At 52.7% G+C, this 26,383-nt stretch overlaps 1 protein-coding gene across 1 annotated transcript in view; it reads right to left on the reverse strand.

Annotated features, from left to right (window-relative positions):
* MYH11 (myosin heavy chain 11) overlaps positions 1-26,383 on the reverse strand; it is a gene marked incomplete at its 3' end in the record, with an annotated part of 111,459 nt that overhangs the window by 37,397 nt on the left and 47,679 nt on the right. The window contains 9 exon segments of the mRNA NM_001082308.1: positions 289-462; positions 1,414-1,566; positions 2,387-2,505; positions 5,159-5,254; positions 10,265-10,408; positions 13,540-13,638; positions 16,536-16,599; positions 17,622-17,714; positions 21,520-21,622. Of these exon segments, the coding sequence (NP_001075777.1) occupies positions 289-462; positions 1,414-1,566; positions 2,387-2,505; positions 5,159-5,254; positions 10,265-10,408; positions 13,540-13,638; positions 16,536-16,599; positions 17,622-17,714; positions 21,520-21,622 (1,045 nt within the window).

Here is a 26,383-nt window from a genome sequence, read left to right on the forward strand (position 1 = left end):
CACCTGTGTGTTGCTGCACCCTAGTCAGCAACATACACCCAACAGCTCACAGATTTTCCCATTCTTGCCAGAGAATCCTTTGCTTATTTATTAAATTTTTAAATTTACTTGAAAGGCAGAGAAAGAATGATCCCAACTACTGGTTCCTTCTCCAGGTGCCCACAATTCCCAGGGATGGGCCAGGCTGAAGCCCAGGAACTGGGAACTCAATCCAGGTGTCCCAGGTGGGAGGCAGGAACCCAGTCGCTTGATGGGGAAGTGTGCACATGGAGAGAGGGCGGGACCCACCGGCCGCTCAATGAGCTCAATGCAGGGCTGCAGGTCGAGCCCGAAGTCGATGAAGTTCCACTCGATGCCCTCGCGCTGGTACTCCTCCTGCTCCAGGATGAACATGGTGTGGTTGAACAGCTGCTGCAGCTTCTCGTTGGTGTAGTTGATGCACAGCTGCTCGAAGGAGTTCACCTGAGCACACAACACGGGGCACACACTGAGCACCTTCGGAGGAAGTCCCAGGACCGGGAGCCCTGGGGGAGCTCCACCCACGGAGCTTGGGAAGAAGGTGCCTCCCTCGGGCTATGTGGGTCCCATGGCCTGGACATCCTATCCACAAGAACCTGTTCTGCCACCTTGGCAACCAACCATGGTTTAGACCTCAGCAAACGCTGTCTAGAGTTCACTAGGGCTGGTGAGGGCCACACACTCCCATCTCACGTGCCTGCACACATCTTGTTAGAAGGACGCTTGCTTCTTGCATCTACACAGTCTCTGTGCACAACCTTAGAAGGCACGTTCCCATGCCCGATAACAGATACAGAGACTGAGGCTGAGAGCAGCAGTAATACTGCAGCAGACATCTTTTGGAACATTTGCCAATCTCAAGACCTACTCCTTCTCTAAGAACTTTTCTCCAATGCTGGGGGATGGGAGCCAGGGTGCAGGTTTATAGTACCCGCAGTGCTGGCAGATCCTGAAAACACTTCTTGGCTTGAAAGGGACCACGTGGCCCAACTCAGGCGAGTAGGAGCCAGGGAGACTCAGTCCCAAGATTTTGGTTAGGATTATTAGAAAGAGCTATGCTCTTTTCTGCCAGTGTTTCTGAGAGCTCTGGCAGCCACTTTGCCCCCAGGAGGGAGAGCCCCATTTGAGAACAGAGCTGACACATAGGAAGGTGGAGAGAGAGTTGGCAGGGGATCAGGTCCTACCTATTGGATGCAGATGTATCTCTGGTCTGTTTCACAAACTGAAAGGTCTCTGATGGATTTACCGTTTCTCATGTGCTAAAGGACGTAACCTTACCCAGGCAAATTCCCACCCTGCAGTGGCCATCCACACGCCTTCCCCCACAACCATGATGAGGGGAAGCCTCATTGCAAAGAAGTAAGAGCACAGTTGCGCGGTCCCAGCAGCCCGCACCTCAAAGATCTCAAATCCAGCGATGTCCAGGATCCCCAGGAAGGAAGCCCCCTGCCGATGGGTCTTGTCCAGGGCTTTGTTCACACGGCTGAGGATCCAGCGGAAAAGGCGTTCATACGTGGCCTTGGCCAAAGCCTCGACAGCGAAGTCTGCCTGCGGGGCGGAACATGGGGGAACATGGTTATTCCCGAAGCACTGCATCCACCCCATATTTTTGCACCCCCACCTCCATCACCTATCATCAGTCCTTAAACAATAAACAGAGAGAGAGAGAGAGAGAGAGGAAATTTGCCACCTCTACAACCAACAGGAACGTGTAGTCAGAGCTAGAGAGGTCAGACCTAAGGAGTGACTGCATGGATAATTAAAGACTTCCCGTTCCACTCCCGAGCTCATTTTGACATAGTCAGCTCTGCCTCTAGGAAAGGAGACCATCATTTCCACAGATGAGTCTCTCAGATCAACCCCTGAACCTGCAACTCAGGGATCAAGATAAGGTCACAGGGACGAGAAGTCGCTGCTCCTGTTTAGGCGTTGTGTCTTCAGAACCTAACATAGCACTGGATGGATAAGGGATAAAGAGATGGATAGGCAGGTGGGTGGGCAGATGGATAGGTTGAGTGGGTGGGTGAGTGGGGAGGTGGGTGATGGATGGATGGATGAGTGGGTGACTAGACAGTTGGCTGGACAAGTGAGTGTGGGTGAATAGATGGTTGGGTGGGTAGACAGGTGGATGGATAGATAGATGGATAGATGGTTGGGTGGATGGATAGATGAGTGTGTGGGCAGACAGATGGATGGATAGCTAAGTAGATGAATGGATGATTGGTTGGTTGGATGGATGAATGTGTGGGTGGATAGATGGTTGAGTGGATAGGTAGATGGTTAGGTAAGTAAGTGTATGGATGGCTGGTTAGGTGGGTAAGTAACATATGGAAGATTCTTCAGGAATAAATAGCAAATACATAATTACCTGTTCTTTTGTCTGAGCTTTCTGCACTACGTCCCGTCCAACTTTGATACGCGGGGTCAGGATGGATCTGGTGAAATCTGTCACGTTAATTCCCATGAGGTGGCAAACTTTCTGGGCAGCTGGAGAAAAGAGGCGTCTTGAGTGCATTGAAAGAGAGGAGGCTGGGAAGGGGAGGTGCGTCCACGGGAACGCGGTCTGTGTGCACACAGGCTTCTCAGGGAGAAAGGCAGGCTGATGGTCATAACCACAGCATGCATGAGCCCTAACAAGGGCCACCACTGCTGACCTCACCCCTAGCGTTTTGCTCAGAGGCAGTGATGGGGGGCGGGGCTCAGGGTCAGGTGGTTCTGGGCTCAGGTCCTCGCCTCTCTTCCACTTCTAAGTCATATGACTTTGCACAAGCTATGTAACCACCCAGCCTTGCTTTCCACGGCTTCCAAAAGGATCAACCCTTGGGTACCTTGTTGGGTTACCAACAAGATTAAGTGAGGTAAAAGACAAAGGCCTGACATGCAGTAAACAGTACGTACTGGCTCCCCCATTCCAGGACACGTGTCGCAGCACGGTCTGCCGTAGCAAAATGTTGGAAACAGCCTAAACGTCCACTCGTATGGGAGCAAACACACTGTGGCATTTTCAGAAGATGAGATATCATCCCATAAAGTTCTTTCTCTTTCTCTCTAGACCAGTGGTTCTCAGCCAGGGATACTTGGCCTCATCTGGAGACACCCTTGGCTGTCACACTAGAGGGCGCTACTACCTAGAAATGGTCTAGACAATGGCGAGTACCGGATGGAAAAACCCTCAGGTGCACAGTGACGCCTAGAGTGTGATGTGATTTACATAATGACACATGCACGCACAAAGCCACACCCCCAGAGTATGCTGTTGGGACACACGTGTGATCGTGTAGAAGTTGACTGGCAGGGGAGGTACACGGGAGCCAGCTGGGAGAATGAAGGACTCTCTGCTGCTTTACTTCCTCTTCGAGACAAAGAAATACAATATGTCCACGGACATCAATTCCAGATAGGAACGCTGTGGGTTGTTCTATCCTCGTGTGTATTTCTGCATTTAAATCTATCTAAGTTTTAAATCTATCATTAGCTGTTTCCTTAACAGGCAGACTGGTGCCACCCAGTGGTTTGCATGTGCAAGATGCAGGATAGGTGCAATGATTTTTGGATTCTTTCTCTCAACTCTTTGTAAGGAAGCTTCGTGTCTTCTTTCCCTGATGGTTGGTGCTGGGAACGAGGATTCCATGAACTTGCCCTGTGTGATGAGTGGGGTACGGGTTCCAGGGAGCTGGGAAAACAGCTCAGTATCAGAGCAGTCTTAGCTTGTACACGGCCACACTCTGCGATGTTCACATGACAATGAAACCGACTAACAGCCCAATTCTCAGTCCATGTCCCCGTCACTTAGACACCGAAGTGCCCAAACTGGGGTGGGGCTGCTCAGGAGCAGGTGGACCCGAGCTGGAGAACTGGAAAGCAAAGTTGTGCTCTCAGGGCAGGCACAGCAAGCAGGCATGGTGGCAGCCGGGTTACCCCCTTGAGAATCGAAATCCTGAGGTGGATGATGGGCCCAACAGCCACGATGCTGCTTGGGCATCCCTTCTCAGAGCGGCTGGATCAAGTCCCAGCTTCACTTCCGATTCCAGCTCCCTGCTCAAGTGCACCAGGAGGCTGCAGGACATAGCTCTAGAATTTGGGTTCCTGCCACCCACATGGGAGACCTGAATTCAGAGTTCGGGGTCCCTGGGTTCAGCCCGGCACAGCCTTGGCTGTTGAGGGCTTTTGAGGGGTGAACCAGCAGATTAAGCCTCTTTTTTAATCTCTCTGCCTCTCAAATAAATAAAAATAAATACTTTAAAACAAACAAAATACTGCTTCTCTAGGGGTAGGATTGTCTAATTGAAGGGGAAAATCCCAGAATATCCAGTTTACCTGAATATCAGATCTACAAGGACACTTCTTAGTATAGTTATGTTCAAATATTCTATCAAACTTACTTATCATAAAAGTGTTCACTGTTTATCTGAAATTCACATTTAGTTCTTTTATCTGACACTTGGCAGTGAAACTTGGGCTCTGTCTCCCAAGCAAGACCTTCCATGTCATGAGAAGGGCTACTCCTGTTTTGTTTCCTGTGGCGTCCCAGTGCCTCGCACACAGCAGGTGCTCAAGAAATAACTACTTAACAAAACAGGTAAGCAGAGGGTTTTAGAAGAGAGGACCCCAGGGTCCTTTCTGATCTAAAACTATGGGATCCATCCCCACCCGCCATCCACAAATACTCTGATTTGAGAGCTTTCCTCCTTAGGGTCTTCCGCATTGAAGCTTAAAAAAAAAAAAAAAAAAGAGGAAAGCCAGGATAATAACGAGCTGCTGTTAAATCCTAGAAGTGCGATTACCCCCACTTATCCATGCATCCCAAGACCACCAGCAGGGAGCACCAAGTGCTCTATGTACCACGTCTTTTCCGACACATCCACGCCTAGGGTAAGGTTTAATTTCTAAGTTGGGCCCAGTGAGAGGTCAACAGTAACCAAGAAGAAAGTAATGATAAATGTACCTGCGATAAAGTTACACTCCCTCTCTCAAATACCTTATTTTGTGCACCTGTTGTGATTCGGGGCTGTGGGTGACTATAGTAACTGGATCCATAGAAAGCAAAGCCACAGACAAGGGAGATTCCTGCACCACCAATGCCTGACAGTGACCCCCCCACCCCCCCCAAGCTGCCAGTCCCTGGAGAAGGGGCAGGTACCTGTGTTGTCCGGCATGGACGCCTGGTCTGTGTTTCTTTCCTTCTTGAAGACGATGTTTCCAAGCTGCAGGACTGAAGACACCACCTTCAACACAGCTGCGGTGAACAGAGAAGCGCGGATCAGACAGATGTCAACACCCAGGTGCTCGGGGACCCACAGCCACCCTATGTGTCTCCTCTGGGAAGACTCAGCTCTGAGCTTCTGAATGCAGGAGGGAGCCCCACCCTCTAACTCTCTGCTGAAGACTGCAGAATTACAGTCCATGGACCACATCTGGCCACTGACTGCTGTTACAAATAAAGTTTTATTGGAACACAGCCACACCCACTCATTTACATACAATCTCTGGATATCAGCATGCCACAATAGAAGAGTTGAACAGTTTCAACAGAGATCATGTGGCCCCCGGAGGCTAAAATACTTACTATCTGACCCTTCCAGGAAATGTTAGTCTATCTCTGCTACAGAGCAGTGGGAATGTCTAATCTGCATCCATAAACTCCGAAACTGATGGATCTCAGACATGGATGAACAGAAGATGCCAGATGCAAATGAGAGCATACGGGATAAGTCCATTTATAGAAAGTTCAAGACCAGGAGAAACTAACCCATGTGTCTAGAAGCCAGGATAATGTTGTCTTTAGGGAAGCTATATACAGGGTGTGTCTGGGGGTGCTGATTGGTGTTCCTTTACTTACAACAGGTACTACTCACATAGGTGTGTTCAGTTTATAAAAACTCATCACACTGAACCCTTATGACTGATACAATTTTCTAAATGTAAATAATGTCAATAAAAAATTAAAAAAACCTCATGCTGTTCAATATATTCTGCTGCGTGTTGGGTGTACAAGATGCTCAGGTTAGGGGAAAGAAAGTGGAAGTATTTTCTCCTTGCTGTCCAGGAGTCTCCAAACTAAAACAGTGTGTGTTCCCAGACAACCTGGAACCCTCCTGACTCCATATTCAGCCTGTATTATTGTTAACATAGCTTCTGGATCTGAAAGGAGGGTGGGACTTGCCCAACTAATCTTTGAGTTCCCAAAGCCTGGTCTAGAAACACTGGAGATGGAGAGAAGCACAGACAGATGATGGGTAGATGCAGGGTGGATGGATGGAGTAGGGTAGGTAGACAGATGAATGGAGAATAGGTGGATGGAGGATGGATGGATAAATGGATGGATAGATGGATAAATGTATTTATGTATGTGTATAGGGATGGATAGGGTTGGATGGATGGACAGATAAGAATGGACAGTGATGGATGGAGAATGAATGGGTGGAAGATGGAGGGTAGATGGATAAATGGGTGGTGGATGAATAAATGTATGTATGTATATGTATAGGGATGGGTAGAGATGGATAATGATGGGTGGAAGATGGATGGGTAGATGGGTGGAGGATGGATGGAGGATGCATGAGTGGAGGTGGATAGGGATGGATAATGATGGATGGAGGATGATGGATAGAGGTGGATGGGTAGATACATGGATGACTTATTAACACAAAGGCTTGACTCAGTTTCACTCAGACACAAGTTGCCAAGAGTTTGACTTCTCAGAAGTCACCATGGGGCTGGCACTGTGACGTAGTGGGTTAAAGTCCTGGCCTGAAGCACCGGCATCCCATATGGGCGCTGGTTTGAGACCCAGCTGCTCCATTTCCAATCCAGCTCTCTGCTATGGCCTGGGAAAGCAGTAGAAGACGGCCCAAGTCCTTGGGCCCCTGTACCCACATGGGAGACCCGGAAGAAGCTCCTGGCTCCCGGCCAGCTGGGGAGTGAACCAGCGAATGGAAGACTCCCCTCTCTCTTTCTGCCTCTCCTTCTCTCTCTGCAACTCTGACTTTCAAGTAAATAAATAAATCTTTTTTTTTTTTTTAAAAAGAAGTCATCATGTTCCAGGAACAAAGCCTCAAGAAGCCTTACAGAGAGAACATGGGCGTGGCATTGAGGGGTGGAACATGAATCTAGGCAATCCCTGGGAGAGTTTGAGTGTGTGGGTGCTGGAGCTAGACACAGGGCTCGCACTACGATGCTGTCCTTAACAGCTGTGTGACTTCATAGAAGGGATTAGCCTCTCTTGCACCATCTGAAGACCCACAGAAACATTCACACCAGAGGGCTGTCATGAGGACTAAAGAACATAGCACCTAAACACAGCAGGTGCTCAATAAACCTGAGTTGCCACTGTTATTACTCCAGTCCCACATGGAGAGGGGCTCTCTGTGTGACCGACCCAGGGTGAGTCCTGTTTTCTAGATGAGCTCCAGGAGATGCAGGAGGCTGGACTGACCATCTCTGAGGACCTTTTTGGCTGCTTCTCTCTTGGACTTGGGTGATCTGCAGTTCCTCCAAGCGAGTAGAACTCAATGTAGTGGGGACAACCCTGGCCATCCGGAGTCTCATGAAGCCCTAGCCTGGGGTCCGACTCCTTTTCCTCTGGCCCCTTGCCAGAAAGTTTGGGAGTTAGCTCTGGACTCAGCCAGGGCGCACACGCTGGTCCATGTCTGCGTCCTGTGCCCACTGACCATTTGCACACCAGCATCTTTTTTTTTTTTTTATTTTATTTTATTTTTTTTTATTTTTTGACAGGCAGAGTGGACAGTGAGAGAGAGAGAGACAGAGAGAAAGGTCTTCCTTTTTGCCGTTGGTTCACCCTCCAATGGCCGCCGCGGCCGGCGCGCTGCGGCCGGCGCACCGCGCTGATCCGATGGCAGGAGCCAGGTGCTTTTCCTGGTCTCCCATGGGGTGCAGGGCCCAAGCACCTGGGCCATCCTCCACTGCACTCCCTGGCCACAGCAGAGAGCTGGCCTGGAAGAGGGGCAACCGGGACAGAATCCGGAGCCCCGACCGGGACTAGAACCCGGTGTGCCGGCGCCGCTAGGCGGAGGATTAGCCTAGTGAGCCGCGGCGCCGGCCTGCACACCAGCATCTTAATGCTTGCTCTGTGGACTGTCTGCTCAATTATTTACTTTGCTTTTTCTTTAAATTCACTTTCTTCTCTTGCCTCCAATTGATTTTATGGGAAACTTTATCTTAAGTGAAAAACCAGCTACACTGGCCATAAATTGGTGATAACTACAAAAATAAATACAAGGAAACCAGTATTATTAAATTCTAGCTAGATGCTTGGGCCTGCCCTCTGCATTTAAAATGGGGATGTGCAAGGACCAGAGAGGAGATGAAGACTTACTAAGTACCAAACTGCCACTTTCTGTTTTTGCAGTCAGCAGAAGAACTGAAGGAGAGCAGAGAGGGGAACAATGGCCCAAGGGCGGGTGTGGTGGAATGAGAAGGCCATGCCAAGATGGCTGCTGGCAAGCAAGTGTCAGTTATTCAGGAATGGCTTTGAAACCTACCTGGCAACAGATACTGCTTGGCAACAGTCTGTGATTGATTAGGGCATAGACCGCCCCTTGACTGGATTGGTTGCCTCCCTATATAAGCTGCTGTACCAACTGAAATAAACGAGTCTGCAGGCTGCTCGCCTCTGGCCCGCTTTCACCTGACTCCCAGGGTCTGTGTGGTGACTCCGTACCTCTTGCCCCCACCACGCTCCTCCTCTCAGAACAAATCCACAGCAACAGGCGGGATTTGGCATCGTCTACTGCCCAGCGACATGAGGCCTCAGTCTCGGCTCTTTCTTGCCTTAGTTTCAGTCTGAGGCTTTATACAGATTTTTAAAGAATTTTAAAGGCAAAAAATACCCCCCATCCCGACAATAGAGGGGCTTGGGAGATCCCTGGGACTTCAGAGTGAGTCCCGTCCTTGCTGTGTATCCTGGGGTCAAGTCCTCACTTTTCTGCACCCCTGTTTCCCCGTCTGCAAGCTGAGGATAGCAACAGCTAACACATACGGTGGCTGTGATGTTAAATAATGCATATAAAGCACTTATTTTGCTTTGTTGCTGATGTCTTCACTTTACATATACTCTAAGAATTTCCACATGTCAGTATTTTTCTAAAACACAATTTCAACAGCTTATTTGGTTTTTTCCCCCGACAAGGATGATAATTAATCCTCTACCAATCAAATTTTAGTCTGTTGCAATTTTTAAATATTCAAAATAAAACTACCCTGAACATCTTGGTATATTTGAAGGGAAAATAATTTATCAAGTGCCTGGCACACAGCAACCACTTAATCATTATTTGTACTTTTTTAAAAGCAAGATTAGAAGCAAAACTGACCTACGTCCAAACTACAGTGAATCAGTCTTGGAGAGCCCAGGTTACTCAGGCAGGGACCCTGAGGTGGGGCCCTTTGCCAAAACCCACAGACCCACCGGCCTGTCCTCCTACCCGCACAACCTTTCCTGGACACCATGGTCTCTGCAGAGGAGTCGCTGCTCGCTGCATACCGCCAGTTGGCGACCTGAGTGCTATTCTCCCGTTCCACCAGGGCGTGGGTGTGGGCCCCAGGGGAAATTTTCCACAGCGTGGCCCTTGTGTTCCCAAAAGAGATTAACCTGGAACCCGGGGCACGTCCAACCCAGGACAGGAAGTGTTTCCAGAAGCCCAGCACCGAGAGCAGAGCATCCCTCCGAGCCGTCCTCTGTGTGGCCCAGGACCACAGGTGTCTTGGCCATTGGCTGGTCCATCGCCAGGGCTGCCCTTCCAGGAGGAGCCCCAGTAGTCCCAGTAGTCTCTACCCCTTCCCTCCCCACATCCTGCCCACATGGTCCTGATGAGGGTGGCCCCTCTGCCTCAAGCTCCCAGAATCTGTTTTTGGAGACCGCAACCTCACCTGTCCAGAGTTAGGCTATCAAGGTCAAGGTCAGGGGTACACACATCAACCTCAGCCAGCCAGCCAGACCCAGGGAGACCCTAGATACCACCTGACTCCAGAATCCTTGGACTTTTCAACATTTGGGAGTCGATCACTGTCCTTTTGGCTTAGGCCAATCTGGGCCAGTTGGCCCTGATACAGCCCCATCTTCCACACCTACTAAACCAATACACCATCTGCAGCAAAATCCACTGTCCTTCCTTTTCTAGGAGGTGGAGAGTTCAGAAATGCAGCCTGACAGAGAAGGCACCCCACTGAGCCCCAGTGGTACCAGGACCACGAGCCCAGCCCTGGTGCTCAAGGTACGGAAACTCACACAGCTGCTCCTCTTCACTGAAGCCCATGATGGACATGGCCTCCACCGTTTCCTGGAACATCTCGTCATCCTGGGCGGCTGGGATGGGCACAAAGCCATTGGAGAGGAATGTGTAGTTGTTGAAGCCCTCCAAGAGCAAGTCATCTGGAAAGAGAAGAAGAGGGGCTGGTGCTCGAGACTGGGCCATCAGAACGGACAGTTTAAAACCTTCTCCTGCGTCGTCATGCAAATGGCCTCAACAGCTACCACTGGCCATAGACAGTGGCACAGGCTGTGCACTGCTCCAGAGTGCCCAGCCACCGATATCCAGCATAGGCTCTGCTGGCTAAGCCACAGCTCCTCACTCGGGATTGCCACCTACCAGGAAGACAGGGCACCTTTATCTCAAGTGCCCAAGAACAGCCTGCCCTCAGCCACAAAGCTGCCTGAAGAGGTAGCTCGCTCTTCATTTACCCGCTTGGTCCATCTTATCCATGCATATGAATTTTAAATATCAATCGCTACCATAAGGTTTATAATGCAAAATATCATTGCCTGTCATTCGCCTTCTCCAACTCCTACCTTAATTCTGTAACTCTTTATTTCTTTTAGCTAATTCTTCTAGTAGTTACCAGTATGTCTACATACACCATGGCATATACACTAATATAAATACATATTATAACATTACAATGTAATGATAAATATGTAAGCTATTTCTGAATGTCAAGTTTAGGTAGTAGTAGCTATAGACTTCCTGATATAGTAGAAGAAAACTTAGCTCTCTCACATCATCTTCCCTGTCCTTCGATTACCGCTAGTTAATCAATAGATAGGACTTATATCAGGGGTTGGTGAATCTGGCGCTCTGGTTGTCTCTGTAAATAAAGTTTTACTGAAACAGCCGCCCCGATTTCCTTTTCTGTTTTCTATGTTGCTAGAATGGCAGAGCTGAGTCACTGCCACAGACACTGTATGGGCCCCAAAATCTAAAATGCTTATTATCTGGTCTTTGAGCAAAAATATTTGTCACCCGCTTGTTCATATGGCTGCATCTATTAAAGATTGGTTTCTGTAAAGCCATATTCTGCAGTATATTTCCTCCGTTATTATTCACTCTCTTTCCTCCCCTAAATTTGTAATTTCTTTTCTTTCTCTTGCCCTCTTTGCTTTTATTTATTTTTTTAGTCTTTTTTTTTTTTTTTTTTTTTTTTGACAGGCAGAGTGGACAGTGAGAGAGAGAGACAGAGAGAAAGGTTTTCCTTTGCCGTTGGTTCACCCTCCAATGGCCGCCGCAGTCGACGCGCTATGGCCAGCGCACCACGCTGATCCGATGGCAGGAGCCAGGTGCTTCTCCTGGTCTCCCATGGGGTGCAGGGCCCAAGCACTTGGGCCACCCTCCACTGCACTCCCTGGCCATAGCAGAGAGCTGGCCTGGAAGAGGGGCAACCAGGACAGAATCTGGCGCCCCGACCGGGACTAGAACCCGGTGTGCCGGCGCCACAAGGCAGAGGATTAGCCTAGTGAGCCGCGGCGCCAGCCTCTTTGCTTTTAAAACACCCTCCAGTGTATCAAGTGTGCGCTTCCAAACCAACCTCTAATTGGGCTGGAGCTGCTTAGCTTTTTGGAAAGACTTCAGGGTGATACTTTTCTTTAGAAACAAAGTTCTTTCATGGGTCAAATCCCTTGGAAGCTACTTGACAAACTCGAGGTTAAATCGCCTCAAGACACCATTTAACTCGAGCTTTGGGATTAAATGAAATGCCCAATGAAAGTCACAAGGATATAGGCCTTTGCCAAGACCTCACCAGGGTAGGATAAATGGACGGATGTCTGATTTTCTCTAAGCCTGACTTCTTCTCAGCTCTATCATCAAGAATATAAATGATCCCAAGGAATTTTAGTAGTCAGCCTTCTCCACGTGCAATTTTTGGAGGGCCAGAGACACAACACAAAACCAGAACCCATTGCCAGAGCACCAAGCAGGTGACCGTGGGAGAACATAGGGACGAGGGATGTTAACATTTTGTCCTGGGCTTCTACACGGCAGAGCGCCCCACCCTCTAACTGCCAAGGTACCGTATTCACGGGGTGCACCATCCACTGGGCATCCCTTGCTGCAGTCCAAGCACCATGGAGATTTAAATAGCGAACAGTGCCCCCCAGTGGCAGAGTCCTGCAATACACCCCATCACAGCCATCATAGTAACCCAAACAAATGCAGAATCACAACAGTGCGTCCCGTCTGCATTGGGATTAGAGCACAATCTCTACCTGTATTCCCTGACACGTCCCTTCTTTCATTTATGAGATTTGTATTTTTAATGAAGACTCAGTAGATGATTGCGTGGAGAACCAGTTACTCACTACTGAGTCTGCTCCACAGAACACTGGATCCGCATGAAAAAATGTCTTCCCTACAGGAGCGCTCAGAGAACTCCAGCTGCTGCCTGTTCATGTAAACACAGTTTTCTGGGGACGTGGTGGTAGCGCAGTTGGCTGACGCAGCGGCAGAGTTGAGTGTTTGCCACCCAGAACAGGTGGGCCACAAGTCTAAATGGTTCACTCTCTGGCCTCTTGTCAACCTCACAAAGTGTCCTACAAAGACCACCAGAGTCACTTTCAGCACCTGTGCTGGTGCAGGGGCTTAAACTGTCACTTGGGACACCAGCATCCCATATCAGAATGCCTGGTTCAAGTCCCAGCCGCGGATCTGCTTCTGATCCAGCTCCCTGCTAATGTGCCTGGGGAGGCAGCAGAAGATGGTCCTTCCAGGGCTTGTGTCCTTGCCACCCACGTGGGAGACCTGGGTAGAGTTCCAGGTTCCTGGCTTCAGCCTGGCCCAGCCCCAGCCATTGTGGCCATCTGGGGAGTAACCAGTAGATGGAAGATCTCTGTCCCTCTCTGTAACTCTGCCTTTCAAATAAATAAAACAAATATTTTTCTAAAAAAGAAAGTGCAATGAGAAGTGCTTAGCCCAACTGCCTCTCCAAATCCCAGAATGCATCTTATACATGTGCAAGTTGGATACACTGATACCGAAGGCAAGGATCTTTCTACCATCTACCTGGACATGACTCACGAGTGACCTAATGTCTCCTTGGAGCTGATGTGCACAAGGTAACATGGTGGGCACGCAACAAATGAGATGATGGAACCAAAGCCACACTCACTCACTGAAGATGAGAACTTGTACGTGTGCCGCCCAAAGACATCTCCCGGTCTCTGCTCCGGTCACCCATCACTCTCAAGCGCCAACACTGGACCCCAGGCAGCCAACCTCACCAGTCACTTACTTCTCATCTTCTCCTTGGCCCCAGCAATCAGGTAGTAAAAGATGTGGAAGGTCCTCTCCTCTCGGGCTTGGCGGATGGCTCGTGACTTTTCCAGCAGATCTGGTTTGGGAGGAGTTAAGGACTTTGGGGTTGCTCCAGGTGTCTGCTCACAAAATCCGTCTTCCCCTGTGTCCCCAGCCCCAATGCCTGTCAAAGCAGCTGCTGGTGGAGGAATCTCCAGGGCCTGGGAGAGACTCCTTGGAGAGTTCTGGAGAGCTGAAGAGCTTCACCCAGGCTCATGGTCCAAGTCTGTCCCAAGGACCAGGGATCTCAGACTTTGGTCATCACCCCTATGGACAGATGGGAACACTGGGTGTTGCTGGCAGACCCCAGTCATAGAAGGAAAGGAGGTGAACAGAGCCAAGAGGAAAAGCACAGACAGGACTACAGGGCACTGTGGGAGGAAGGGTGGTAGTGGGGTCACAGCCATTGCTATGCCCCCAGTGTCATCACCAGATCCTATTCCTGAAAACGAGCTGTCACCTGCTCTGACTTGTTCATCCTGAGGCTGAGTACCTGGCACGCACTTTCTCACAGACCAGCTGGGAGCCCAATGCCAATGTTGTGTGCATTTCCAAGATAGGGAAATGGAGGCTTGGATCACATAGCCAAGAAGTAGCCCCCATTCCAAAAGAGGTTCTGGGGGACTGAGGGGAGGGAGACCCCACACACAACCCAGGAAATAAACAGCAGAGTGCCACAGCACGGGCGAGGGCAAGAGCCTGGGCAAGGGCAGGAGCCTGGGCGGCTGCAGCAGGTGCATCTCCCCCAGCCCAGGCGGGATGTGGCAGGATGGCAGGCAGGCCCGCCTGTGCCTTATTGGGCTAGCTGACTTTGTCCTCTCTGAGCCCCCAAACCAGCTAAGAGCTTGGGCCATCTGCAGCCATCAGACCCCGGTTCTCAGGGGTTCCCGCGGGGCCTCTCTGGAGAGAGCTTGCCGCAGCTCTGCCCCCTAGTACAGGACCCCACAGGTCTGGGATGGGGCCAGAGAACGGCTTTTCTTAGGAGCCTGGCGAGACCTGGGAAGACACGCGGGGGAGCATGCAGTGGAGGCCCCAGGCTCGGCGCCATGCCTAGGACGTGCTGTCTACCCAGGAAAGGAAGCATGGAGGAGCCAGCCCAGCTCTGGGACAGGAAGGCAGGTTGGGTGGGCTCTGCAGCCCCAGGATGGGGGTCTCAGCCAGCACAGGGTACCTGGCCTCGCGGGGCATCAGGAGCCTGCCCGTGCTGAGCAAGCTAAGCCTCTACGTCTCAAGTCAGCTTTTACCTACTCACCATGCAGCCCCCAACCCTGGCTCTGCAGCAGCTCCGGAGGGGCTTGGGACGCAGCTGGAGCCACTGAGAAGGAGCCATCTGCACCTCCCAGAGCCCAGACCCGAATTAGCTGAGATAGTGTGTGCCAAGGGCGCACAGGGCGCCCCCTACAGACGCCTCATCAAGTGCTAGTGGTTACTAAAGAGCAGCAAGGCTTCTCCAAGTCTCCCTCCCAACCCTTGGGCCAGAGTTGTTCCAGAACTTTCCAGATTTTGGAGACGGCACTGTGCTTGGATTGCAAACGAGGGTGCCTCCCCTAGGGAGCAGAAACAGAGTTAAGAGGGAAGTGCATTTTGGTGCCAAAAGAGTTTTGAAATCTACATCAACAAGGGATCTTGAAAATGTTCATTAAAAATGTGTATTGAGCGAAAAAGAAGGTTTTAAAAAAATTTTAGCACCAAAGTATTCATTGCCTTTAATTCCACTTTCCATGAATTTTCTGAAGCGCCTGGCGGCACCCTCAGGGTGTCTGGGGCAGCCCTTGAGCCTCACTCGGCCATCAGAGTCTCAGAAGAGGGCTCTGCCAGTTCTCTGGGGCTGCTCTGGGAGAGTGCTGCTTCCGCCGACTTCCCAGCTACAAAGTGCTGCTGCTCACAGACTCGCCATTTGGCCTTGGACAGCGGCTCCATAAGAATGGGGTGATGGGGCCGGTGCTGTGGCACAGTGGGGAAAGCCGCCTTCTGCAGTGCCCGCATCCCATATGGGCACTGGTTCAAGTCCTGGCTGCTCCACTTCTGATCCAGCTCTCTGCTAAAGCCTGGGAAAGCAGTGGAAGATGGCCCAAGTCCTTGGGCCCTTGCACCCATGTGGGAGACCCAGATGAACCTCCTGGCTTTGGTCTGGTCCAAGCCTGTCCATTGTGGTCATTTGGGGAGTGAACCAGCAGATGGAAGACGTGTCTCTCTCTAACTTTGTCTTTCTCATTTAAAAAAATTATTTTATTTATTTGAAGGGCAGAGTTATAGAGAAGGGGAGAGAGAGAGAGAGAGATCTTTCATCCACTGGTTCGCTCCTCAAATGGCCACAATGGCCAGGGCTGGGTCAGGTTGAAGCCAGGAGCCAGGAGGTTCATCCGAGTCTCCTACATGGGGGTGTAGGGGACAGGGACTTGAGCCATCTTCTGCTGCTTTCCCAGGTGCATTAGCAGGGAGCAGAAGTAGAGCAGCTGGGATTCACCCATATGGGATGCCAGCATTGCAGGTGGCAGCTTAACCTGTTATGCCACAGCGCTGGCTCCTAACTTTGCCTTTCAAATAAAAATATACACTTTAAAAAAAAATAATGAGCTCACAAAGACCCTATCACAGCCAATGCTCATCCAGTCCTTACTCTATCCCTGGTGTGGCACTAAGAGCTTATGTGAATAAATTCAATTTATTCTCACAACATCTAATGAGGTACTGTTATCATGCCCATTTAACTGAGGAAACAGAGAGGCTGAGTTACCGGCATGTGGTCACTCAGCTGGGGACAGTCAATCCAGAATCAAACACAGACAGTTGGGGGGTGCTGGCCGGGGACCCCACAAGGCCTGCTGGAGAGGGTCAGCCAGCACAAGGACAGTTTGTTTGGAAGGAACCCAAGGGCCTAGGCAGGGGGTGCAGGGGGTTGGCCCAAGTGGCCCAGGCCCAGGCAAAGGATACAGGTCTCAATGTTGGCGCCCACGATGTAACCAGTGACGTCAAAGTTGATGCGGATGAACTTGCCCTGGCAATGGGAAAACAGAAGTTGCAATGCGCCACCCCGCCCCAGACCCCAGACCCCGGCCCCACACCGCGGGGCATGCTGGCCGGGGGGAGCAAGGTTCTCGCAGGCCAGCTTGACAGAGGAAACCCAGACTGCTCGTCTCAGATGCCCCCAGGCCTCGGAGCAACATGAGTACTTGTAAAGCACTTTGGTAGGGCAACTCCATTTGGGTCTTGCAACGGCTCTGCGTCCCATGTGGCCATGCCCATTTTCAAGGTGGGAATACTGAGTCTGAGAGAGACCTTCCCAGGGATCTACGGCTCCTAAGAGGTAGAGCTATAACTAGAAGGCTGGGGGGTCGCTCCCTGCCCCTGGCTGCTTCGCTTCTGACCCCGCTCTCTGCTAAAGCACCTGGGAGTCCTTGGGCTCCTGGCACCTGCGTGAGCAACCCAGATGGAATTCCTGGCTCCTGACTTCTGTCTTTGGCCTAGTGTAGACCTGGCCATTGTTGGGGGGTAAGCCAGGGAATAGATCTGTCACTCTTTAAAATAAATCTTTTTAAAAAAAGAAAAAAGAATGTCACCCCCCGCCCCCATCACAACTCTGAGCTTCACCGAGTCGGCCCCTAAGCTGGCAGCCAGCCTCCTGGTGGCACCGGGCCCCCAGTTCCCGGCCCCTTGTATCTGTGACAGTCACAGAATTCTGGGCACAGACCCAAGTGACCAACTCTGCTATTGTGTCCTCCGGCCTAAGCACCTATGTGCTGAAAAGCGCATTTATAGCCCGAATTATTTTCTTTCTCCTTCCTGTTCTAACGAGGGCGTTAGGCTGATTTGCAATAATCCGGTAAGCGTAGTAGGCGACACCATCTGTGACCTAACTTCACTGGGGTTCCCAGGGCAGTGTGAAGACCCTCGGCCCCCAGCGCTGAAGATGGGATGCACACCTTGGTTCCCCTGCATGCCTGGGCAGGCCCGGGGGTTGGTGGGAGACGCCAGGGGGCCCTCAGCTGCGCCAGAACCCGCCACGGCTTTGCTACTTACGAATCGCGAGGAGTTGTCATTCTTGACCGTCTTGGCGTTGCCAAAGGCCTCCAGGATGGGGTTTGCTTGCAGAAGCTGCTTCTCCAGCTCCCCCTAAAACCCATCCACATCTCGTTATTGGAGAAAGCAACCCGGGTTCTGCCCTGGACGATGTGGCTACGAGACTCTGCCCTTAACCCGGGTATTCTCTCCTGCCTCCATCCCTCTCCTTAGACTGACGGCAGCTTCCAGACTGACTGGGGAATTTCAGAAGAGAAGAAAGTGGCCAAGCTTTCGGAGAGTCCGGCTGTCTGTCTCCTGGGAAGACTCCTTTTTCAAAAAGCAAGACCTGCTCATCTATGTAACGTCACTGCCACTTAGAGTCGCCACACTGCGCATCTCCAAGGTCAGCATTCACCTCGCGGCAAATGCAGCCCCAAGGCGTTGCACAGTGCACGACCCGCCCTGCTGTCCTTGGGGGTCCTGCTATAGGAATCATCACAACGCTTCTCCTGATTGTACAGTTTTTAAGTCATCCCTTGTCCTTGGTTTTCTGAAGTCTCCTATGGAAGACAAGTAAGGGAGACACAAAATCCACCCGGAATTCTTCCTCCCCTCCCCCCACCCAACTGCAGAACAAAGCTTCGAAGCATTTGCCTGAGCTCCATTCATCAGGTTAAATGCAGCTGAGGCTGCACACAGCCCGCCAGCCCCGTCTGCAGGGGCTCCTGCGCACGAGGGCAGTCACGTGATTAATGGTGGCAGGGAAGGCCCAACAGGTAAGGCATGCCGGGAAAGCCATGAGCCGCGCCGAGCTCAGCCCTGGGCATGGCAGCTGCAGCCTGGCCCCAAGCCCGCCCCCGGGAAGCTCCTCCTTCTCCCTTCTGCCTGCCTGTGCTTTTCCGTGTTTCCAGGCGGCGGGGCGGGGTGGGCGAAGCGTCTAGGAGGGAAGACGGGGGGGGGGGGGGGGGGGGGGTGCGCCCAGCTCTCTCCTTCTTGCCCTGGACCCCAGGTGGGCAGTGAGCACAGCTGCCCCCAGAGGGAAGGCAGGAGGCCACAATTCCTTCCTGGTTTTATGACACTGTCCTCCTCCTCCACGGCTCCCAGAGCATGATGAAGCCAAGGCCAAGGCCAAGGCGGAGCTCAAGTGCCAGCCATGGCTGGAATTTGTGGAAATTTACAGCAGGAGCCATGGATTTCCCTGGCCACGGGGAGGATGAATGAAGCTTTCAGCACACCCTGGGGTCCTCACGTCTCCCCCAAAAGGCTCTTTTCCTGGCCTGGGATTCTAGCAGATGGAGTCTACAGGTCCTCTCGGGAGAGCTTTAACCATGAGGACCTGGTCCAAACTCTTCACTTTATGGGTGCCTGTGGCCCAGGCAGGCTAAGTGACTTAGCCAACATCACACAGGAATAGATCCCAAGCAGGAATCCAGACTCTCCTTCTGACCCACAATGCTGCTGCCCTGAACCTAAGGAAGACGGACTGAGTGGGACTCTTCTGTGGAAGAGTCAGGGTGTTTACTGGGCTGGGACCCATACACTAGCCCTGCCCGTCCCCTCCCGCCCGGCCCCAAGCTCTGTGTTAGAGAGGGCTTTCTGTATGCGGAGGTCCGAACAGGACCAGGTCGTGTGTCGCATAGCTGGGGCCTTACCGTGCCACCAAAGCTAGTGCACCACGAACCCCAAGACTGACTGGAGCCTTGGGCCAAGCCACCAGCATGCAGGAGACAGACACACACAGCACACGCATGCACAAGGACACACAGGTGCATGGGGGCAGGGAGGCATGCCACAGCTGTGCCCTTGACTGACTGGCCATCAAGCCGGCAAGCTCCTAACACGCTCAACCAGACAGGACGGACGTCTCCAGGTCGCTGTGGTCAGGGGCACCGCTAGGGGACACGTGTCGGAGGGCAAGGTGTGGGGGTTCATCTAGAGCTGCACGAACCCCTTCCGGGCCGGGGGGCAGAACCCTGGGCGTTCTCGCGGGAGCCCGGCCGGCCGGCGGCAAGTGCACCCCCACACCCTGCCCTGGCATCAGACACCACACATCTCAGTGCGATCATTGGTTTTGGCTCGTGGCCCTCGGGGTGGGGGTCTACCCCATTCGACCACGAGCTAGGGGAACGGGCGGGTGCAACAGGGACATGCAGATCTAATGACACTCCGTGCCGCCCGCACACACGGGGAAAACACTCTCAGTTACTCACGTAGGCAAGAGATGGACCTTGCTGTGGTTGAATGATACAGTACGAAACAAACGTCAGTGTCATTGCTGTCACACGTGCGCCAGAGGCAGGAGAACAAATGACGTCACCCCCCACCCCCAAACAGCCTGGATGCCCCGAGGTCACGGGGGCAGCAGCTCCGTTTCCTTCCTTTGCTTTCCTTTCCCTGGGCTCAGTTCTCTCCCTTTTCTCGTTTTTGGAGACTCAGGCATGGTGAAGGGTGTTTGTCACCACTGGCACCACAGAGCGCGCCGAGCCCGGGTCTGTGCTTGGTTACGCAGCGGCCCTTGCTGGCAATGCGTTGCTGTGGGTCAGGTGGCTCCTCCGTGTGACAGTGCAGGGACAGGGAGAGTGTGGAGAAGCCCCACAGACTTTGGGGCCACGTGGCCGGCTAGAAGCCAGTTGCCCAGGTCTCTTCGGAAAGGCTGGGCTCGGGGCCGTGGGGTAAGCCGCTGCCTGCGACACTGGCATCCCAGATGAATGCCAGTTTGAATCCCGGCTGCTCCACTTCTGAGCCAGCTCCCTGCTAACACGCCTGGGGAAGCAGTGGGGGCCAGCCCAAGTCCCTGGGCCCCTACATCCATGTGGGAGACCTGGATGGAGCTCCAGGCTCCTGGTTTCAGCATGGCCAAACCCTGGCTGTTGAGACCATTTGGGGAGTGAACCAGCGGATGGAAGACTTCTGTCTCTCCCTTTATGTAACTCTGCCTTTCAAACAAATACATATTAAAAACAGCTGCCACCTCCCCTCCATCCCCTAGAAAAAAAGAAACCAAGGAAATGCTGGGCCTGGGGTTTGAGGAAGGAAAGTTCCTTGTAGCTACGATGGGCGCCCACCCTGGGTCTCCGAGCACCCCCTGGGCAAGAGGGCCTTGGTGACACACCAGGTGCCCGAGGCCCTGAGGCCAGAGCTGGAATGTCAGGGTCCAGTGACAGCCGTCATCATCAGAGCTCCTGGTTCCTACCTGCCCCAACCCTTCAAGGCAGTGGTGCCAGCAACATCCGGTTGCCCACTGCTTGTCCCTCCCCCGGGACAGATGAGGTAGGGCTGCAGCAGAGCCAGAGGAAGAGGACAGACCCAGCAAGGGAAGATTCTAGAATATCGCCCTTCATCACGCCGTGCCGACATTTCCTTATGTGTGGGATGATGTGACGGCTCTCTCTCTTTTCCGTTTGTCTAGAAGCATCTCTTGGACTCATTACTGGAGCATTGTTCCAGTGGTGCGCGGCACATAGTAGGTGCTTGGCCACTAGGTGCTGGATGGCAGGCGTGGGACAAGAGGCCACAGGCCGAGCCAACTCCGCAGCCCCCAAGCGATGGGACACATGGAGGCAAGGGTGACTCAAGCCCGCTCTCAATGCGGGAGCAATCATGCTCTATCCCAGGGACGCCCAACAACGTCTGGGGACAATGGGGGTTGTCACAACCAGGGAGCAGAGTTTGCCATCAGCCTCTAGTGGACAGGAGCTAGGGACAGGGTGAAACTCGCCACAAAGCACGGAACAGCCCGAGATGCGGAACGGGCTCAACCGAACCGGCAGCTGGGCAGCACCTCCCACCCGCTCTGTGACACAGACCCCTGGGGACAGACCCCAACAGGTCCCCGCCTGGCGCCCCTGGGAGGCGGCACAAAACCCCGGGGCCCACGAGCTCCCGACACGGCTCCCATGTCCCACCCGTCACTCACCGTGATGCTCGTGTCCTTCTTGCCCTTGTGCGAGGAGGCCACCACGGCCAGGTACTGGATGACTTTCTTGGTGTTCTCCGTCTTCCCGGCTCCAGACTCGCCTCTGAAAAACACGGGGGGAACAGCGTTCACGGGGCTCCGTGGCTTGGGTGGGGAAACTGAGGCTTGCCCACGGTCACGTGGCTGCAAGGGGGAGCTGAGCGGGGCCTCAGGTGTGGCCGCTGATCCACGCCTCCAAAGGTGACGATGGCAAGGATTCAGATGAAAAGAGTGAGCGAGAGTTCTCCCCGGGAGGGTCCACGCACAGCGCTGTCTGGATTTGCTTGCATTGAGGATGTCTCCAGCACTGTTAGAAGCGGAAAGACAGGCAAGAGGCAGCCTCCAGGGACGGGTCTAAGCAGCTCTTGGAGGACCAAGGCCACCAGCAAAAGCTTTGAAGTTGGCTCCCTGGAAGGGGCCCCCTGAGGATCTAGTACCTAGCGAATGCCCTCAGGCAAGACCCAAAGGAGAACCCTGGCTGGAGTCACTCCTGCTAAGGTGTAAATGGCTGATAGGTTTCCACCCCGCAGGGCATTGCTTGTCGAGAGTCCTCCTAGGGGGCTGCGCTGTGGTATAGCAGGTAAAACCGCCCCCCCCCCCCCCCGCAGTGCCAGCATCCCATATGGATGCCGGTTCAAGTCCTGGCTGCTCTACTTTCAATCCAGCTCCCTGCTGTGGCCTGGGAAAGCAGTGGAAGATGGCCCAAGTCCTTGGGCCCCTATACCCGCGTGGGAGACCCAGGAGAAGCTCCTGGCTCCTGGCTTCGAATCTGCTCAGCTCCAGCCATTACGGCCAATTAGGGAGTGAACCAGCAGATGGAAGACCTCTCTCTCTCTCTCTCTCTCTCTCTCTCCTTCTCTCTGTGTGTAACTCTGACTTACAAATAAATAAATAAATAAATCTTTTTTAAAAATAAATAAAATAAAACAAAAGAGGCCTCCTAGATAGGCGGCTTCTGGCCCAGCTGCCTCTTGGAGCCCCCGGATGTCACCATCACCACGGTGGGACCGAGACTGTTCCTTCTGAGACTCCCAGACGCTGCCTCTGGCTCTCAGAGGAGGGCAAGGAGCCGGCCTCTCCCATCTCCCCCTTCTCTCCACGACACCTCCTCTAGGCTGCAGTTGCTCCTGCCTTCGCTGGACTCTCCCTCTCAGAGCTCCCTTCAGGTTCGAAAGTCTAGGAGCCTTATCTCCAGCCTGGAAAAGAAATCTCCCAGCCTGAGGTCGGTCAAGGTTCCCTGAGCTAGCACAGGCTCTGTTCTTCTTCCTAATTAGGAAATGCAGCAATTAATTTCCCCTGCCCAGAGCCCATGAATAACTTTGCTCATAGCTTTAAAAAAAAAAAAAAAAAGGAGGTGGAGTGTGGGGAGAAAGGAAGAGACAGGTGCCCTGGATTTCTGGAACCCACGCCGTGAGTCCCCGGGGCTGATGGCCGTGGGCAGGAAGCGTCTCACACCTCCTTTGCCACGTGATTTCAGCCAGCCACAGAGGCAGCTCTGCAAAATGGGAGCCTTGGAGGCACTGTACCCGTCTTCCCCCAGGAAGAAAAACTAAGCCCCCCCCAAAAGGGATGCTTCATTTTGAAGAGGAGACTTGTCCTTTGGGGAGTGGGAGGGGCCCCTTGGGGATTGTTCTACGTGTACCGTCCCCTTTCTCCTCTCCTGGCCCACGCTCCTGAACAGAGGACTGAAGAGGAAATCTAGCCCAGAGAGGGTCAGCCACGTGCCCCAGCTCACACAGCACAGCCAGGGCACAGCCAGAAGCCAACGTCAGGCCTCTGCTTCCACCACGCAGGGACCCCTTCCTCCCCGTTTGACCGAGTCGCTCCTGGAAGCGAGCCCAGCTCCCTGGGAACTCGCTCTCTGGGCGACAGGAAGATACGGGGAAAGGGAACAGGCCTGCTCTGTGCCAGGCACTGCGCACTGAGCGCATCCATCTTCTCATGAACTGTCCCTGTCACCCACTGGGGAAACAGAGGCGCAGAGAGATGGCAGTAAATCACTCCAGGTCACACAGGTGGGAAACGAGGAGGAGCGGGATTTGAATTCACAGCCACTGAACACCAGGGCCTGTGTGCTGCCTTCTGCACTACCGTTTGGTAAGAAAGAGGGAAGACAGAGAGAAATCCCAGCCCCAGTCCTTCAGAGTTCTCCGTGTTCTAGGAGTCTTCACTTGTCTTAGTAGGGCTCCTTGAAAACAGTCATTTACACCTTAGTATGAATCACCTCCGACAGGTGCCGAGCCCACATAGAGGAAGAAGCAGGAGAGCAAACTCTGAGCGTGGGAACCCATCGACATGGGTGGTCCTGAGCCAAGAGGGACCCCAGATAGGAGTCAGGACAGCAAGACCAGTACCCGCTCACACAGAACCACGACAGACCAGCGACAGCGGCAGTGCCGCCCCCTCCCTTCCCCACAGTTTCCCACCCTGGCCTCCCTGCCTCCTGCCTGTCCCCCTCCATGGCCCTGCTCAGCCTTGCCAGGGAGAGGAAGGGACACAGACGTTGGGAACCTGCTCCTCGCCTCCTTGGACTGCTCAGAACGGTTTCCAAGTTTTGTTGATAAAAATAAGCAGTCCCAGGAGTCCTGCCAAGGAAAACAGCCTGAGCTCCGGGACTGTGGGCGTCTGGGACGGATGTGCCCCCGGCTGCATCAGCACATTCGTAGCTCTGGCCTTCCAGATGTGCCAACTTGGGGGTGCCTTCCCGGCCCGAGCGCCCCAGTCCTCCATCCTGGCTCTTAGGGAAATGGGCGCCCAGCTCCAGCTTCCTGGAGGCTGACCTGGACACGAGCAGCGAGGGCCTCCTGGCTTTGGAATCATCCCAGTCGCTGGACGGGACCACCAGTGGTGGCTTAGTCCCCGGGCGTGCAACCTGCACAGACTTACAGGGACCACCCAGAAGGAGGCCCCTTCCCCGGGCTCAGGCTCTGATGCTGCTGTGTCGAGATTCCTAGCGGTTCCAGAACAAGGGGTACCTCCATTTGCATAATCGCATGCTCCATGCAGCTGGTCCCGCCTCCCAGGACTGAGCACATCTTCAAGTCCATCACAGCCCTCCGTCTCCCCTTGGCAGGAAAGCCAAACTGAACCTCAGAGCTCTCCAGCCCCAGGCCTCACTTGGCTCCCAGGCCTACAGCCAGCAAAGACCCCTGGCCTTTGTGCTGGCCAACTCCTACACATTCCACAAAGCCCAATCAGGCACTGCCTTTACTCTGAAGATTGCTCTCGGCAAGTCTCCCTCCCCTACAGCACCAGTTGGCAGAATAGCACAGGGGTTCCTGGGCTACACTGAGTCAAATCCCTGCTCTGCCAGTTACCTAAGTGTCCTTAGGCAAGTCATTTAACCACCTGGGCCTCAGTTTTCTGATCTATAAAATGGGCATAATAAAATCTTACCTTGTATCATTGTCATGAGGATTAAGTAAGTGACTATATTAAAAACACTTGGAACAACATCAGGTACACTAAAATACCAGCAATTATGATTTCTATGGCTCTACTTCCCTAGTGATTCTATATTTTTTGTATCATGATCGTCAACATTCCCATATCGTGAAAATATAATCATATCAGATGTTTCCAATTTGTTTTTCTTTTTATTTGACAGTCAGAGTTAGACAGTGAGAGAGAGAGAGAGAAAGGTCTTCCTTCCATTGGTTCACCCCCCAAATGGCCACTACAGCCGGAGCTATGCCGATCCAAAGCCAGGAGCCAGGTGCTTCCCCCTGGAATCCCATGCAGGTGCAGGGCCATGTACTTGGGCCATCCTTCACTGCCTTCCTGGGCCACAGCAGAGAGCTGGACTGGAAGAGGGGCAACCGGGACTAGAACCCAGCACCCATATGGGATACCAGCGCTGCAGGTAGAGGATTAACCAAGTGAGCCATGGTGCCGGCCCCGAGATGTTTCCAATTTGTAAGCTAGGAGTCAGCAAACCAATTCTGGAAAGAGCCAGAGAGTAAATATTGTCGGCTTTGTGGGTGATGCACTCTCTGTCACAAACACTCAGCTCTCCTGTTGTAGCACTAAAGCAAATGGCTGTGCACCACTAAAACTTTATTTATAAAAAGCAGACAGGAATTGGGCACGGCCCGCCAGCCATAGTTTGCCAATTCCTGGCTTCAGTTCTTTGTGTATTACCATCTGATTTTATTTTTCTAAAGATTAATTTGAAAGGCAGAATTACAAAGAGAGAGAGAGAGAGAGAGAGAGAGAGAGAGAGAGAGAGAGAGAAAGAGAAAGAGAGAAAGAGCGAGAGAGAGAGAGTGAGAGCGCAATCTTCTACTCACTCATTCACTCCCTAAATGGTCACACCAACCAGGGCTGATACAGGCTGAAGTCAGGAACTCCATCTGGGTCTCCCACTTGAGTGCAGGGGCCCAAGCTCTTGTGCCATCTTTCCTTGCTTTCCCAGGTGCATTAGCAGGGAGCTGGATTGGAAGTGGAGCAGCTGGGATGCACCCCTATGGATGCCAGCATTGCATCCGTGGAGCAGAACGGGAGGGAGCCGGCGGGGAGGGGACAGCAGGGAGCGAGGCTGGGTCAGACGGCGGACAGCTGTGCCAATGACCGTCACAGTAAGGTCTTCAGGTTTTACTGCAATGCCACAGGACACTGCTTCGGTAGGGGTTGGGAGTTCAGCATTGGAGGAGAGAATTTTCAAGGCGCCTGAACACAGGAGGGATTTTTAAAAGATAGCAGTGGTTGCTATAGCAACGTGCTTAACTTTGAGACAATGGCATTGTCCTGAGTCCTTGTAATGTAATAACTTGTCTAGTCCTGCCAACCACTCAACTGTGGGGTGCTGACTGGGCCCATCTCACAG

The sequence above is a fragment of the Oryctolagus cuniculus genome, chromosome 19 (genome assembly GCF_964237555.1).
Source record: "Oryctolagus cuniculus chromosome 19, mOryCun1.1, whole genome shotgun sequence".
In the NCBI taxonomy this organism is placed as follows: domain Eukaryota; kingdom Metazoa; phylum Chordata; class Mammalia; order Lagomorpha; family Leporidae; genus Oryctolagus; species Oryctolagus cuniculus.